The sequence below is a fragment of the Cygnus olor genome, chromosome 5 (genome assembly GCF_009769625.2).
Source record: "Cygnus olor isolate bCygOlo1 chromosome 5, bCygOlo1.pri.v2, whole genome shotgun sequence".
NCBI classification, from domain to species: Eukaryota; Metazoa; Chordata; class Aves; order Anseriformes; family Anatidae; genus Cygnus; species Cygnus olor.
In genome coordinates this window covers 28,708,400-28,723,868 of record NC_049173.1, presented here as the reverse complement: position 1 = coordinate 28,723,868, position 15,469 = coordinate 28,708,400, and the positions used below count along the sequence as shown (strand labels likewise).

Here is a 15,469-nt window from a genome sequence, read left to right as displayed (position 1 = left end):
GTCATCTGTAACCTGTTGCATCTCCGGTTTATTTGCAGATGGATGTGCTAAAGGTGCTGTTGTGTCTGTGTCTGAGACAAGCTCACCAAATCCCTTTAAGAGGGGCCTCACTGTGAGTCATCCATAATGTAAACTGCAGCCACTTCATTTGCATTGTCAGTTTTAAAATATGTACTTTTGCCTTCTGGAGTGTTGCTAACTACAGTAATTTATGAAATGTAGGCTGCCTCTTGGAATACATTTGGCAGCAATAGCAAGGTTAGCACAAAATGTCTTGCGTCTGCCTGGAGCTGTACTGTAGTTTTAAAACAGCAGCTCTAGAGGTGTTTCCCCATTTGGTGAGCCTTTTCTTAAATGTATACACATATATAGTATAGGCACAGAGGTACATATAGGTTCCTGGGTGGAGGGAGGATGAGAGGAAAACAGGGTCCTCTGGCAGCTGAGCAGGAACAGATACGAGGAGGGCAGTAAGCAGGCACAAGAAGGCGTTGGACAGGGAAGCCAAGCATAAACCATGGATGAAGGCTACCACTGCTGTGTAACGTGGTCTGGGGTGTTGGGGTGCACCAGCAGCTAGACTCGGAGGGTAATGAGGAATAGGCAAGAAAAAGATGTGCAGTAAGTGGTGGCATGCCCTGTTTTTGGAAGGGTGGAGGCAAGCAATGTATGACATGGATTTCTTTTTTTTTTTTTTTTTCGCCAGGATACTGTTGATGGCCAAGGTTACTGCAGAAGCTGTCTGTACCCTTTTTACTCCTTCCTGTCTTTTTGCAGAAGATGAGTATCAGACACTGCAGAGAGCCAGGGATGAGCTGCTTTTTTCTCTGCTGACTGAGAACAAGACAGTTTGCGCCATTGGTTATGCTGGTGTGTTGGGATTTTCGCTATTGCTTGGTGACAGCTGAAATAAAAATAATGAGTCAGACTGAAGATGAACAGATGGTAAAGCGTTTCCCCTTTGCCAGTGTGAACTAAGGTGGCTTGAAGAGGGGTGGGAAGGCTGGGATGCAGATCTGAGCAGCAGCATGGGCCATCATCCAAGCAAGCACACCATGCCCAGTGCATGGACTCCTCTGCAGAGATGGCCCCATGCCTCTGCAGGAAGCCAGTGCATCCCCCTGTGGGGGAGTTGTGTGTGAAAATGCAAACCATTCTCAGCCCCAGCGCTGGGAGCCTTGTGCTCCTTCTTGCAAATAAATCTGTCATTGGCCTCTATCCGGTAACTGTTTCTGCTGCTCACTGGCAGGCTCTGGCCACAGACCATGCACTAAAGGCTTCTGCTGCTTCTGTGCATAGAGACTAGGGTGGGTGTCTGGCAGAGACTGTCTACCCCTCTCCTTGGGGCTGTAGGAAACTGGCAGGCGATTCCCCAGCAGGTGCTGCAGGCCAGACAGAGCAATCAGATGCATTTTCTCCATCACATGCACCCAGAATGAGGGTGGAAGTCTAGTGTGCCCATGCTCAGATGATGCTGGAGGTCCTGAGGGGAAGTGGGGGAAGGAAAGGAGCATTTTCCTGTAGGCAAAAATCAAAAGCAGAGTAGTGAACACCACATCCTCCTCTGCCAGGAGAATGCAGTTGCACCAAGCCAGAACGGGTAAAAGCAGAGGGAAGGAAAGCCTATAAATAGCCTCAAAATGCTGTGGGGTGAGTGCTTGACACTGCTTCTCTCCTACATAGAACTTTGCTTACCTCTTTTACCTTGCACTTTCCTTTGGTCTTGGCCCACCTGCAGGCAGTTTGGATTTAGTCCAGTGCTGTTTACCCATGTTGGTGCTTTTTTTCCCCCTAAGATAATTACATAAAACCAGTTCCTGTGGAAAGGAGTTTTCTTAATGAGGGAAGATCATGAAGCTCTGTATCAACCTGATTCTTCACAATAACAAAGTTGTTGCCTACCTGTAGGGAGAATGTGCAACTCTTTCCTGCTAGAGACACTGCATGCATGAGCGGGAAGTGAAGTCCTGCAAAGTTAATGCTTTCTGCAATTATTTCAAATTTTAAAAAGAAACAAATGCAGTTGAGAGCCACTGTTTATTTTGATTTAGCTACGGAATATTTCTACTAAAAAACCCTTCTCCTAAATCTTGAGTCTTTTCTATCATTTGCCACAGCATGCCTGATGCTAACAGCAGAAGAGAAGAGCTGAAAGAGGTCATTTGTAGCAGCTGAGGGCCTTGAAGTAAACATTTTGGAAAAACCTCTTAAAACTCTAAAACTCCTCAGACCTTCTGTTAGAACATGGCCTGTAGGAACTCATTAACTGACACTGCATTGTAGCTGACACAGGGCTTTGCATTTAACAACCCTAAACCTTGCTGGAGGGAGTCTTACCAGCTGACTTGCAGCCTGCAGGCAGGGTGTTGTATGTACATGAACACTCTCACTTGGCCTAACACCAACATCTTTTCAGAGCTTAGCAAAGCTTTGTTTGACCATGAGGGAATGCACCAGTGAAGCAGGCCAAGAAACACACACACACACACACACAAAAAAAGGTGTGATTAAACTCTAATTAGAAATGTTACTTGCAACCACTGGCACTTGAGCTGGTTAATAATGTAAACCCAGTGGAGAAATGCCAAGCAATCCACCTTTGCAGGCCTGGTTGCAAAGTTATGTACCCACTGTATTGTATTTGCAAGTGTGAAAATGTGGGCACGTTTTTTAGCATTTTTAGCAGCTGGATGGTGTTTTCTTTTTGCTTCAGTTTCCCTGGACTCTCTGAAGGGAAAGCATCGGGCTGCTTGCATCAGACAAGCTTGCATCAACAAGAGGTTGGCTGAAATGTTTGCACCAAGAGTGCATCTTTACGCATCCACCCTTCTGCTGAGCTCATGCCCTATGCAGGATAGCACAATGCTCCCCAGGCTGAAACCAAGGAGTGGTCAGACAAAAAATACACACATTAACACTGCACCTTTACTTTGTTTCAGTATGTACAGGATTTTGGGATTCTAGCCTGTGCTTATCACTTAATCAAGCACTAGTCATGTAGTTAATTATGTTTGCCTCTCCCCTTCAGCACCTACAGATGCCCAGCAAAGGCAACTGTGGTTCAGAGCAGGAATCTAAGCACAGCAACTAGCACATCCTTCATCACTGAGCCAGGCAAGTGGAGCTGGCAGCTGGAGAACAGGGAGGGTGCTTTCCCCTGCAGCAACCTCTGCTGTAAACAGCTCTCACATGAGAAAGCTGGCTGTTGTGTTTTTTTTTTTTTTTTTTTCCTCCCCCGTGGGAGTATAGCAAAACATAGTTAGAGCTTAGACAACATCTAAGTACAGAATGGACATCAGCAATTTATACCTTTGCTGTTAGTCCCAGTTGTCTTAGTAGGAAACAATTAGGCACGTTGCTACTTATAACACAAACAGCCCAGAATAGGCTTAGGAAATAGAGCTAGCCAAAGCAAAAACATCTCCAAAACCTCTCATGAGAAATACTCTAGCAAGTTTTTGTTGTTGTTGTTGTTGTTTTTTTAAACACCTAGGGGATATGGGTGAAAGAGAAGAATTCCACCAGGAAAAGCCCAAATCGGTATAGCTAAGAAAAAAACTCACACTTGCATTTTTTTCTTTGCATAAATTCTTGTTTGAAAAAAAATAAAAATAAAATCCACGGTAATATTCCTAGGAAGCTGAAGTTCTTGGCCCTTCTCTTCTAAGTCCTTCAATCCTCTGGACAAGAAACATTTTTCCAAAAAAAGCCTAAGCCATGGCTGTTGGTGTAATATGAGAACAACTGGGCAGAAGGCTTTCCACCCACCCCGTCCCCTCGCAGTGGTTTATCTGTGCAGCCTCCTACGCAGCAGGACTGCTGTTCTCCAATCACAACCAGTGTCTTCACTTAACAGCACCTTAAAAGGGCCTGGTTTGCCCATTTCCCTCTCAGCATCTCAGGTCCAGCAGCGCATACAACTCATCTGGCTCTGAGCACGAGTGTTAATAGTCAAACCTGAGGTGCAAACAGGGTACAGCATTTAGCTAGGGAAGGTTTAAGATTCTAGCTATGCTTCCAAGCTGATGTCCCAAGGCACACAGCCTGCATGCCAAATATGCGCTGTGCTTTGCCAGTTTGTTTCCACTATTGCTTTTCTTCCTGTTGAACACTAGCCTGAGTCTGACAGTGACTCACATCAGCTTAATCTTAGCTCCAAAGAGGTAAGAATAATTTCATACCCATCTGGAGCAACAACACAGCACCACAATCCAAATGTTCTAAGGCATGAAGCGAAGAGCATCATATTCATGGGAAACCACCTAGAAGGTCAGCTAAGGACTGCATTCCCTAAAGCAGCCTGAATTCTGCTTTGACACAAGAGCAAGACAACCCTGTTCCCTTGGAAGACATGGCAGAAATCTGTACGCGATGGAAAGAAACAAGATCTGACAACACATCATTAAAAAATCGACTTACAAGGGAAGGTTTTGCTTTGTTTCTTTTATTATTATTGTTTTTAAATATCTCTTTTTTTTTCTTTCTTTCCAGAAGTCATTATGTCTGACTCCATTAACATTCAGGTAAACAAGTGAAAGAACAACAGATGGGTATGATCTTGTAGCACAGGCACAGCTGCCAGGAGCAGGGAGCAGGGCTTGCCTTCCTTCGCAGCAGCTGAACATCGCTCTCCCTCCCTCTCTGTACGGGCAATGGCTGGGGGCTGTTGGGGACAGCCGTGCTTCAAACGCAGTGAGAAGTCCAAGACACAGCAAGAAGGAAAGGCAGGTGTGGGATCACAGCACTTGGCCTCCTCCCTCGCTCTCAGCAGGTCTCTCCCCTGATGGTGCGGAGGGGCAGGCGGCAGCAGCATCGGTGGCCTTACCAGACCAGCCACAAAAACAGCCCAGCCCCTGGCCGGATGGCAGCTGAGGGCATTTTGGGCTATTTTCGGTCACTTTAGAAGCCCCTTGGGCATGCCCAGTACTGCCACCACAGCCCCTCCCCTGAATTTCAACACAGTCACCTCATTTTGCAATAGGCATTAGCTCCCCCACAGCTGTGCCCCCCTTCCATTGAGGGGCCACCATTGAGAGCCACCGCTGCTGGTAAGCAACCTCTCTGCTGTCCCTCAGCACCATTCTGGATGCATCCCCAGCCTGCCACCCCCTCTCGCCGAGGCTGGAAAAACCCATGCTGCTGAAGCCTGGTTCACAAAGCATCCTGGTGTTAAGGTTAACTGGTTGTAAAATTGCAGCGGTTCATCACACTATGCACACGATGAGAAATGTTTATTAAATTGATTTTTTTTTTGTTTCTTTAAAAAAAAAAAAGGCAGAAAGAAGTTAAACACACTGCTTTGTGGCATGCTCCACAGTATGAAAAAATCCCAAGCATTCAGTTAAGCTGTCAGTGGCTCTGTTTGACCTTTCCATGTGGTCTTTGAACTTAGACCTGGATAGTTCACTCTGCTTCTCCCCACCTGCCCCTCTCCTCCCTGCTCAGGCTTGCAGCCATTTTCTCAGCTGCCACTTGCTCCAGGAATATGCTTCCTTGGAGGGGGAAGGTTTGTATTTACAGCCCTCAATTTCATCTATCATCCATTTGGGGACTGACCATGCAGTCAAACATGGGGACCCTCGGCTGAATTGCAAAGCAAGCATTACTGTCTCCCTGCAGAACTCCTTCAGATCTCCCCAGGACATTCACAGCCCTGGCCGCTTCCCTCCTGTCCAGCTCTGGTTCCTGCATCCACAGGGACAGGAGGTGGCACAGGGAGCTCTCCTCTGAAAGGAGCCAAAGAGCAAATGGCAGCCAGCGTGGCACATAGTCTGAGCAAACACTCTGCTCTTCTTCCTCCCACAGCCCTGGCTCCCTCTCCAAGCATCACTTTTCTCCCAGTTGATCCTGCACAGGACAACGCAGACCCCCAAAGCTACAACATCCAAGGACGTGCCTGATCTGCACTGAGTTCTCTGCAGGGAGGACCCAGTCAGTCTTCAAACAGAGCTTCAGCTACTTACGCAGCATCAACTGAATACTGAACAATATCAAAAATACGGTGTAAGGAAAGAAAACAGAATTGAAATGCTTAATGGCATATTTATACACATTTATCAACAGTCAACAAAAAAGGCGGCAAGTTACACATCCATTCTGTATGCTAACAATCCTGATGCATATATATGTAAACACACACGCTTGGTTGATGCATATACATATAGCCACATAACAGAGTAGATGACCTGAAGGAGCTACGCTGGGGAGCAGGGGAAGGGATTACCTATTGCCAAACCGAGTCTCATTCTCCATGTGCACAAAGTGGACATTCAGGGCAGTGTTGCTTTTAAGGCTGTTTCTAAGGCTGAATTTTTTCTCCAACCCACTCAAACCAAAGATGTGTTGAAGCACTTCCTCCTCTTACCTAGCACAATTTCATATATATACCCCTATATAGACTTTTTAGAAGGCCCTATATACTAAAAGGTAGGGACAGAAAAGGGCTGAGTGGAAGGGGAGAAAAGCCTCTGCACGGATCAGCTCGCCTCAGTGCAGTAATCTCCTGTCCCCTTTTGGTAGAAGCCATGGCACCCACATGCCATGGACAAGGTGCTAGTTCATAATAGTCCCGGGTCTCTCTCCCTGTCCGATTTGGAGCTCTTAATTGCAACTTGAAGGTGAGGGGGAAAGTGAAATGCTTTAAGAAATGGAAATATTCCTGAAGTGAGGAAGGTGATTGCAGGTTTTAACTCCTCCCCTCCCCTGCTTCAACATGGCAAAGAGCTGAGAGATGCTAGCATTTCCAGCTCAAGTGCCCCTCCGGCTAAGGAAAAGGCTTTGCTTAAAAATATATATCTATAGAACTATACACATAGATCATCTTTTTAGAGACACTCTGATTTTTATTACATAGATCCTGGGTCACTCTTCCCTTCTTATGTACACAGTAACAGAGTGGCATACAACAGAGGCCACGTACACATAACTGGCAATCAAAGCTTACCAGGGAACAAAAAAGCGTTTCAACTGGTACAATCTCAAATCCAGAATTCCCTTGCTTTGATAAGCTCATCTCCTGCTGTTATTGTAACTGGAAATGGAAAGTCTTAAGAAATAAGCAATTTTTTTTTTTCAAAATCAAGTTATGAAATTTTCCCAGCAATGTTACAGTGTGTGATGATATGCTATAAGCAAGGAAAATTTCACTCAATAGAAGAGTGATGTAAAGATGAAATTTAAACATGTATGTATACATCTGGAAATCCCCCAAAGTCATTCTGCAATATGTAAATGTAGGATTGTTAAGGTTAAGGACTTTTCTTCCATCTTTTTTTTCCTTTTTTTTTTCCCCTAATATCATTTGTATCTAGGCATCAGCTTAACAGTGGGAACTTTGTACAACACTAGTCTCTCCCAAAATATTATGTCTATAAAGAAACATTTAACAAGGTTAAAAAAAAAGTGACTTTGTTTTCAGGTGATTATATTTGAAAAATTGTGACTAAAATTCACCCCCAGCAACTGACCCTTAATGTTATGAATAGGTGGAAATGAGCCAATTTATAAAGTTATAACCCCCAGGGAAAAAAAAAAAAAGCGCAAAACATCTGCACTCTTCAGAGAATGCAAAAATTGTGACTTCTGTTAAGAGTTTATTTAGTGTTGCAAACAGGTCCAATAGGAGCAATGCACCTCTATCTCCCCTGGGAAACATCACACCAAGACAACTGGGGCTGCTTCCTCTCCTCTCTCCCAGGCTTGGAAAAGCCAGGGAATCAGGGTGATGGTGGGAAAAGAGAACAAATGAACAAAAATGCTAAATCCTGCTTCGTCATCAAATTTTATATATATATATATATATATATATATTAAAAAAAAAAAATAAACAGTCCGTGCTGAAAAAGAGTGAAAACCAAGGCAAAGATTTCTGAGAACAGGCTGCAGCCTTCCCCTCTGTACATCCTCCACCAACGATATTTCTGATTTTTTTGGGGTGGGGAAAGGGGAGGAAGGACTAGATCTCCTGCTACAGCAGCTTTCCCTATCACACAAAACTGATGTGTAACTAACTCAGCCACAAGGATATGGGAAAGTTTTATTTATTAAAAAAAAAAAAAAAAAGTACTTCAAAAGAAAAATGATAAGTACTGTATGGTAATATTGGAAGTATTTATATACATAGGTTTCTTTGTCTTTTGTTGAAATGTCTCCTGGTCACTTGGTGGCACTTGGGGTCTCCTCCAGCGCCGTCTGCCCTGCTCCCCCCTTCCCCTCAGCGGCTCTCACGTCTCAGTAGACGGAGCTGTTCCTTATGCCACAGCACAGCACCATGCTCAGGATCATTTCGAAGATCTGTCAGGAGACACAAGGCTACTGGTGAGGTGCTGACCTGTAAAACATGGGAGCTCCCCCCTCCTTAAAGCTAGGGATTAGGACAACCTCAAGGCCTCCGCTCTTCCCCCAGCCTCCTCTCCACATAAACACTCTCATGCCAGAAATAAAAGCAGAGATGATACATCTTTGCTGCTGATTTTTTTTTTCAGGGATCAGGCCATTTTGACATAAGATCACCAATACCACTGAGTCCTGGATAGCCAATTCTTTCCTGCTGCAATGCTTACCATGATCACGGCGACCACAATGGCAGCAATACCGATCAGGTACAGCTTCCCGGAGAAGAGCTCGTCAATCTTTTTGTGGCAGCTCAAGTTCTGAAGCAGAGAAACACCGTGGTCACAGACCTGCTTTCCTCCCACACCCCCCTGGGCATCCAAAAAGGCAGGTCCAATGTTCCTGCTTTCCCCAAGGTCCCCCTCATGCTTCCAGGCTCATGCCAGGCCTTGGCTCTAGGACTTCCCACTGAACATCAGCCCTCTGTAAGCCCCTCAAGCAGGAACAGCAAGGGGAGCATTGACAGGAACCTCCGACAGCCCTCTACACAATCCCCAGATAAATGAAATCTCTACCCGGTATCCAAATGCTGAATAAATCCCCAAAGTTCCCTGGCAGCCAAGCTCCCTTGCAGGAGATGTGCCAGGGAAAGGGCAGCCAAGCCTACCTGAACAAAGACTTTCTGTATGGCCTTCGGGCAGAGGTCCTCTCTCCACAGCGCAGGGAGAGTTCCTATTGCAGTATCAGGACCACAGCAATCCAGCTACAAAGAGGAAAAAAAAAAAAAAACAACAGGTTAGCAGACAGCACACGCTCTCTTTGCCATTAAACACCTCCAAAAGCCACTTAAAACTTAAGAGGCACCTTGGATGGGGAAAAAGAAGGGGAGGGGGAAGAAACAACTTTCCAATTTCATTTTTTTCTTTACATGCAATGCAGCTGCTTCCTGCACTGATCCCAGACACATCAGGTATAGTATCCTGGAGGAGAATGAACACGACTCCCTAGAGATTTGCCTCCTGCTGAGCAGAGGAGGTCTCAAATTATTCCTCAGAGCAGCATTTGTCTTCCACTGAGTTTTACTTAATCTGGAGTGCTGAGGCGGATCAAAAGCAACTTCATTAAAGCTCAGCCCAGACTTCCTAGCACAGTGCTAAGGACAAAATATTTAAGAGGGTGGAACTCTCTTACCTGACCCCTAAGAAGAGCTACCTCTAACAGGCTAAGACCTAAATGAAGCATTATATGCTTTAGACCCTGATTTTCCTGTTCATTTTCCTGACCCCACTTCCTTCTCCTTCCTCCCACGTTCTCATTTCCTCTGGCTGCAAGAAATTCCTATGTCAAGGAGAAGTTTTGCACAGAGCTCAGAAGGCAGGCAGCAAAAACCCAGCACCCAGTTCACTCCTAAGAATTACAAATTCAGTGCTGTCTTCACTTCCCACCCCAGGACAACTTAATTCCTCTTCCTCTCTGGGGAGGAGCATCTGAAGCACAGTGGCAGCCGCTCCTTGCCACTCACCCCGACAAACCCCATACAGAAGTTAACACCCCAACAAACCCCATGCAGAAGTTAACCACATGCAATTTGAGGCACTGCAGACCCCGTTCACCAGCTTGGGCTGACCATGTGTGGCCTAACCTGAGCATGCAGCGAGACCTCTGACATCTTACCGTTTCGTGAAAGGTCTTCACTACGGCCTTCCCGTTGCTCGCGTCCGAATCTGCCATGAGCGCCTGCTGGAACGCTTGGTCGTAGAACTGCTTCACATCTTTGGCTATCTAGGAAAGACCGCGAAAAGTCCCTTTCAGCCAGAGGAACATAAGGAAACCCATACAGTGGATGTGCCTGAACAGGGCAGGTTCCCTCAAATGGCACTCGCAGGTGGACAAGAAGTTTTTAACAGGTTCAGACCCTGCTAATTCACCCAGGTGAGCGGAGAAAGGCTTGTCTTTCACAGGGCTCAACTCCCTCCAGCCACAGCATGTTACAAAAAGCAAACATTAAGAACCTCATTCACCAGCCAGCAGGTTCCACCCAACATTGTTTCACTGCTCTGCGATCTCTCTGTAGCAGGCAAAGACAGCCAAGCCACGGAGGTTGAACCATGAGATCTGAGATAGTCTTCAAACTGTGCGGATTGTTAGCGCTACCAGGAACTCAGAAACGGCTTGTTCTCAACTACCAAAGGCGTGGAAACCAAGCAAGCAAAGGGTGGATATCAGTAGATACGGGCACCTCAACCTGTCTGGCTTAGAGGGGGTAGGAAGAATCTGGGAGAGATTACACACTAAAGCCTAGTTACGTGGCTCATTTGCATCTGTAGGTTTTGATGCTTTTGGATGGGTGGCAAAGTCCTGCTGGGTCCCTACATAGAGCAGGACACCCCCATCCTGTAAATGCTTGCATGAGAAGTCACATCCATACCCCAGTTCTGCCACCTGGCCTGGTAGACCACAGACACCCATGGGAATCGACACTCCACAATACAAAACAAAACAAAAAAAACCCACCCAACCAACCAACAAAACCAACCAAACAAGAAAACCCCAAAACCCTAATTTTCAGAGAAGCTGACCTTGTGGCTTCTCCTCTAACACTTTCCAATAATTTCAGAGGGAGATGAAAGGAGGACACGTGAAAGAAGCAAAGGAAAAATATGAACAAGTATGAAATGGAAAACGCTTTCCAGAACATCTGCTCTTGGCAGCACATGCTGGATTAGCACACGAAAAAGGAGACTGCAGCAAAAAGGAGCATGATTTCAAATCAATTATCCCAGCATTTCTCCATGCTCAAAAAAGTTTGCTTTGGAGGGCAATACCCTGTGATCAAACCATTTGATTCTGGTAAAGGGGAAAAAAACAAAAACAAAAGTACTTCTCGCCTTTCACTCTGTAGCTAAAGCAGCTCTGACAAGGCAGGATCAGGGAAAGAATGCCTGCCATTTTGTGGAACAAAATCCTTTGCCCGCTCCATTGGGAGATGACTGTCCCCCCAGACTATTCGCCAGGGCTGTAAACCCGAGGGGACTTCCCACCTTATCCACTGGGTGTCCCCTGAGAGTGACGTTGTATGGCCGGGAGCACCCAGCACTTCCCTCCTAGCCCCTGGTGCTCGTAAGCTGCCCTCAGCCACGCTGGGGGAGTAGCAAGCTGCTTGCCTTGCTAGCAGTGACGTCCAAACAGCCCATTCATCGCGGCTAAAAGGCAGACGGGGCCAACTGACTGCTACCATTCATTTCAAAATGCAAAATTAATTTTAGGTGGCTGAAGTCATTCTTTTCACACTGGCAAATCCTACACTTCTCCACTTTATGCTCTGATATCCAGGTGCCTTCTCCCTGGCATGGAGAGCAACAGCCACAGGCTCCCTCCTTACCCAGCCTTCATTTTTCTGTGTCATTTCAATTGCGCATCTTGGGCTCCTCAGGATTCACAAACTAACATCTGCAACGGTTAATTAGCTCACCGAAGTTGCTAGGGAACAGCACCCTGCCTGCATAGTAATACGGTTAGCCACGGAAGAGTTTATGCTGGTGAAGTCATGCTCTCCCATGAATCACTACAAGGGTGTTTCCATTCACAGCCGAGCTGGTCATCTCTGTCCTAAATGCAAGTGAAAGCTGAGCTGGCCACCACCTACTTCCACAGCTGCCTTACATTTCTTTGTAAACACATTTGCTGCTCCACCACCGAGCCTAACGTAGCTGTGAGCAGAAGTAAATCCCCTTCTTTCCCCAAGCCCGCACTGACCAAGCGGTGGATGCCCAGCCCTCTGCTTGCTGCAGGATGGCCCCGGTTCCCACACACAGACAGACAGCCTGGTGTTTTTGGACCAAACCTTGCAAATGTGAGAGCGAACGTAGGGAAGGCAGCGGGAAGAGAGGTGCAAAGCTGCTGGTTTCAGCCTGGGTACTTGGTGACACCTCCTTCCCACATGGCCAGGTCTGTGCTTTGCTCCTTGGCACCTCAGGTGTGCAGGTAGCTTTTCCTCCTCAACTTCACACACGAATTCACTCCTGCTGTGGCTGGCAGCAAGGAGGAAACCCGAGCCAGATGGAGTTATTTTTATCCCAGACATCGCACCACATACAGCATGGGGCAGCCATTCCCATCAAGTGCTCCCATTTAAAGGTTAGCAGCCGAGCCAAGAGGAGTTAAGTTATCTACCCAGGTCACGCAGCAAATCCCAGCTCCTGGGACTCAGTCCGGGACTGTACTCCCGCCCCAGCCTCCCAGCCCCACACCACAGGTTTTAGGGTCGCCTTACTTGGTCTTTGTTGACAAATCCCCAAATTCCAGCCGCAACTTCGCAGGCGAACAGGATCACCAGGCAAGTGAAGAACTGTGGAGACAAATCAGGAGAGGGATGCTTAGTACACTTGGCTACAGGAAAAAGAAGTGATAAGGTAGGTAGGGGTGCAGAGCAGCACTTCTGATGGGGGAGATCAGAGGAAGGTCTCTCATACACACACGTTGCCCAAGCACATTTTCCTACAACTCATCAGATGCCACCCTGTGCCCAAACTTTCTACCGGTACAGCCAAGAAGGGACAATCAGAGTCCTCTCCCACACAGGGACCCTCAGGCATGAGGATGCCCTGCACACCACAAGACAAATTGCCCTTCCTGACGTGGCTGCAGGAACATCCAGCCCAGCCTCCTGCTCTGCCACAGATGCTCCCAGGACAAGGAGTTGCCAGCACAGGGTTAAAAGCACATTTCGGCTGCTGAGGAGCTGCAGGGTATGATTTATGGCCAGCTCTCTTGGCATTCTCAGCCCTGCAAGGCTACTGCAGATTTTTGCATAAATACTAGCAGTGATGTTTTCCCACAGCCTCACCCTGTTAGCGCAACCCCAACACTCCTCCTCCTCCCCGCCACCGCCCCAAGCCTTCCTCCATCTTTCTGTTCATATCCCAGTAATGTGATGGGAGGTCCAATAGACTGGACATGGGATGCTGTAGAGCCCATACATCATAGCCAACTGGGAAGGCATGGGCAGGTATGCTCCACACGTTACCTCTGCAACCACATCACGCTCAGTGGCTTCTTCCTAAGAAAAGCCCCATGGAAATAAACAAGTAAAAGAGGTGAATGTAGCCAGGAGAGGACATAAGATCACAGTATGGGGTGGGAAACAGCCCCAGATTCTGGGCAGTGTCTGTTTAAGACACATTCAGGACCTCTTCTTCCACAGCAGAGCAACCAGGAGTTTCCAGAACAATGCTACAAGCTGGCCTTACTCTCATGAAGAGCAAAGGGATATCACCACAATGGGAACAGGACCCCTGACCTGCCTGCAGGAAAGGACTTCAAACATCTTTGTCCTAGAACAACCAACTCCTATTTAAATACTTATCTGTCCCTGGTTTCCCAGGAACTCCCGTGGGAGACTGGGACCCACATCACCCTAAACCACAAGCATGAGGCCACTGTAATACTCTGGTTAAGCACTAGGGCTCACTCTTGCAGTGGTTACCCTCTAGTGAAGGTTGGCTTGTTCGCCCCAGATTTGGAGATCCATCTTTCTGCAAGTACGCTTCTGCAAGCTGGATGTAAAATGCTGAAGATGCAGCTTTACACCATGGAAACACCATGGAAACACAGAGCTGTTCTTGGGCAGGAGCGCGGAGGTGGTCCCGGTCACTCCTGAGGAGCACCCTAAGGATGCTGCCTGGAAATGTCCTTGGAGCCTGGAGGGAGCCTTGGCCAGCAGAAAGCGTCATCAGGAGGCACCTCCAGCCTCCCCTTGGCAAGCCAAGGTGTGAGCAAAGATGGGCAGCATGCAGCAGCTAGAGCTGCTAACTGCAGCTGAAGCAGCCGGTTCCCCTGCTGAGCTGCAGGTACCTTGTGCCATCTGCCCTCCTAATCCTCTTTCCAACTTCAAGAGGGAGCAAGGGGAAATTCAGGGTCTGTAATAGCTCATGCTAACAAAAAAAACAACAACAAAACCAACAACAAAAACAACAATCCAAAGCTGTCAGACCTTGCTACAACTATCACTGTTGGATTTGCACACTGACTCCTCCTATTCCCGGCAGCAATGGTAACGCCTGTAAACTCTTGCCACAGCTCTCACCCAATGATATTCCAAAGCGCTTTATTAAAGCTGACGAGAGCCCCCCTCCTTCTTGCCAATGTGGAAAAAGAAGGAACCAGAGGTGAAGCAATCTGCAGAGCAAGAAGCTAGTTCCCTCCGTCCCAATTGAGTCCACACCCACAGGTCACTGGACCACAATCTTCCAGTTCAACAAAGCCAAGTGCTGGAAAGTCCCTCCAAATTTTATGTATTTTTTTAATCCCTTCAATTTATTTTGTTTTTGGTGCTATTTCTTGCCTTCTCAAGCACAACGTGCCAAAAGCTCTGACATGCCTCAATAACAGCCCGAGAGCAGATATGTACGTGCCAGCACTCTCCTCTTCTGCATACAACTCTGCTATGGGAGGGAGGAGAGGAAAAAAATCAAAATAAATTCAAAAAAAAATAAATCACAGAAAGCCCTAAAACAGGGTTGTCCCAAGGGCTGCAGAATGGGGACACCCACGTGGTGGCTCGTGAACGTGGCCACTTCCAGCCAGCTTCTCCCTGAGGCTGGCAGAGCCTGGTAATGGTAACGGAGTCTGGCATCTGGTTTAAACCCGAACCACGTGCGAGAACTTGCTAAAAATAACTGGGTCTCCCTCGCCCCCAAAGCCAAGGCTTTTGGTGTAGCTGCAGCTTGTGCAATTGAGCTCATCCTGTGCCAGATATCCCAAGCTGCTGCCTGTCATCAAGGATGCCTGTAGTGCTTCAGTAATGGTTTTCCCAAGATTTACCTCGACACCCTCGCTAACATATTGTGGAAAATCTCTGCTGTTTCCTAGCCCTAACAGGTAAAAATATTAGATGACTCCATACAAGTGTTGAACTCCCCACAGACAGCCTTGAAACCAAGACCAAAACAGGAAGCTGTAGGGGATGTTGGGTAAGAAAAAGGTGGTTCAGTGGCCACGTGCCCTCACAGTGCTGAGCCCCTTACCGTTCCCAGAAGGCACTGAGACTCCTGGATAGCGCCGTAGCATCCCAGGAAGCCCACGAACATCATGACAGCACCGACCGCAATCAGTATGTAGATTCCTGCAAGGGAGAACA

The 15,469-nt window shown here is 47.2% G+C and overlaps 1 protein-coding gene across 1 annotated transcript in view; it reads right to left on the bottom strand.

The window, feature by feature from the left end:
- Positions 1-5,216: 5,216 nt before the first annotated feature.
- CD81 (CD81 molecule) overlaps positions 5,217-15,469 on the bottom strand; it is a 30,935-nt gene continuing 20,682 nt past the window's right edge. The window contains exons 3-8 of the mRNA XM_040557419.1: positions 15,357-15,454; positions 12,605-12,679; positions 10,006-10,113; positions 8,999-9,094; positions 8,562-8,651; positions 5,217-8,292 (exon numbers count right to left, since the gene is read on the bottom strand). Of these exons, the coding sequence (XP_040413353.1) occupies positions 8,230-8,292; positions 8,562-8,651; positions 8,999-9,094; positions 10,006-10,113; positions 12,605-12,679; positions 15,357-15,454 (530 nt within the window). The 3' untranslated portion in view covers positions 5,217-8,229. The remainder of the gene's footprint in view (positions 8,293-8,561; positions 8,652-8,998; positions 9,095-10,005; positions 10,114-12,604; positions 12,680-15,356; positions 15,455-15,469) is intronic.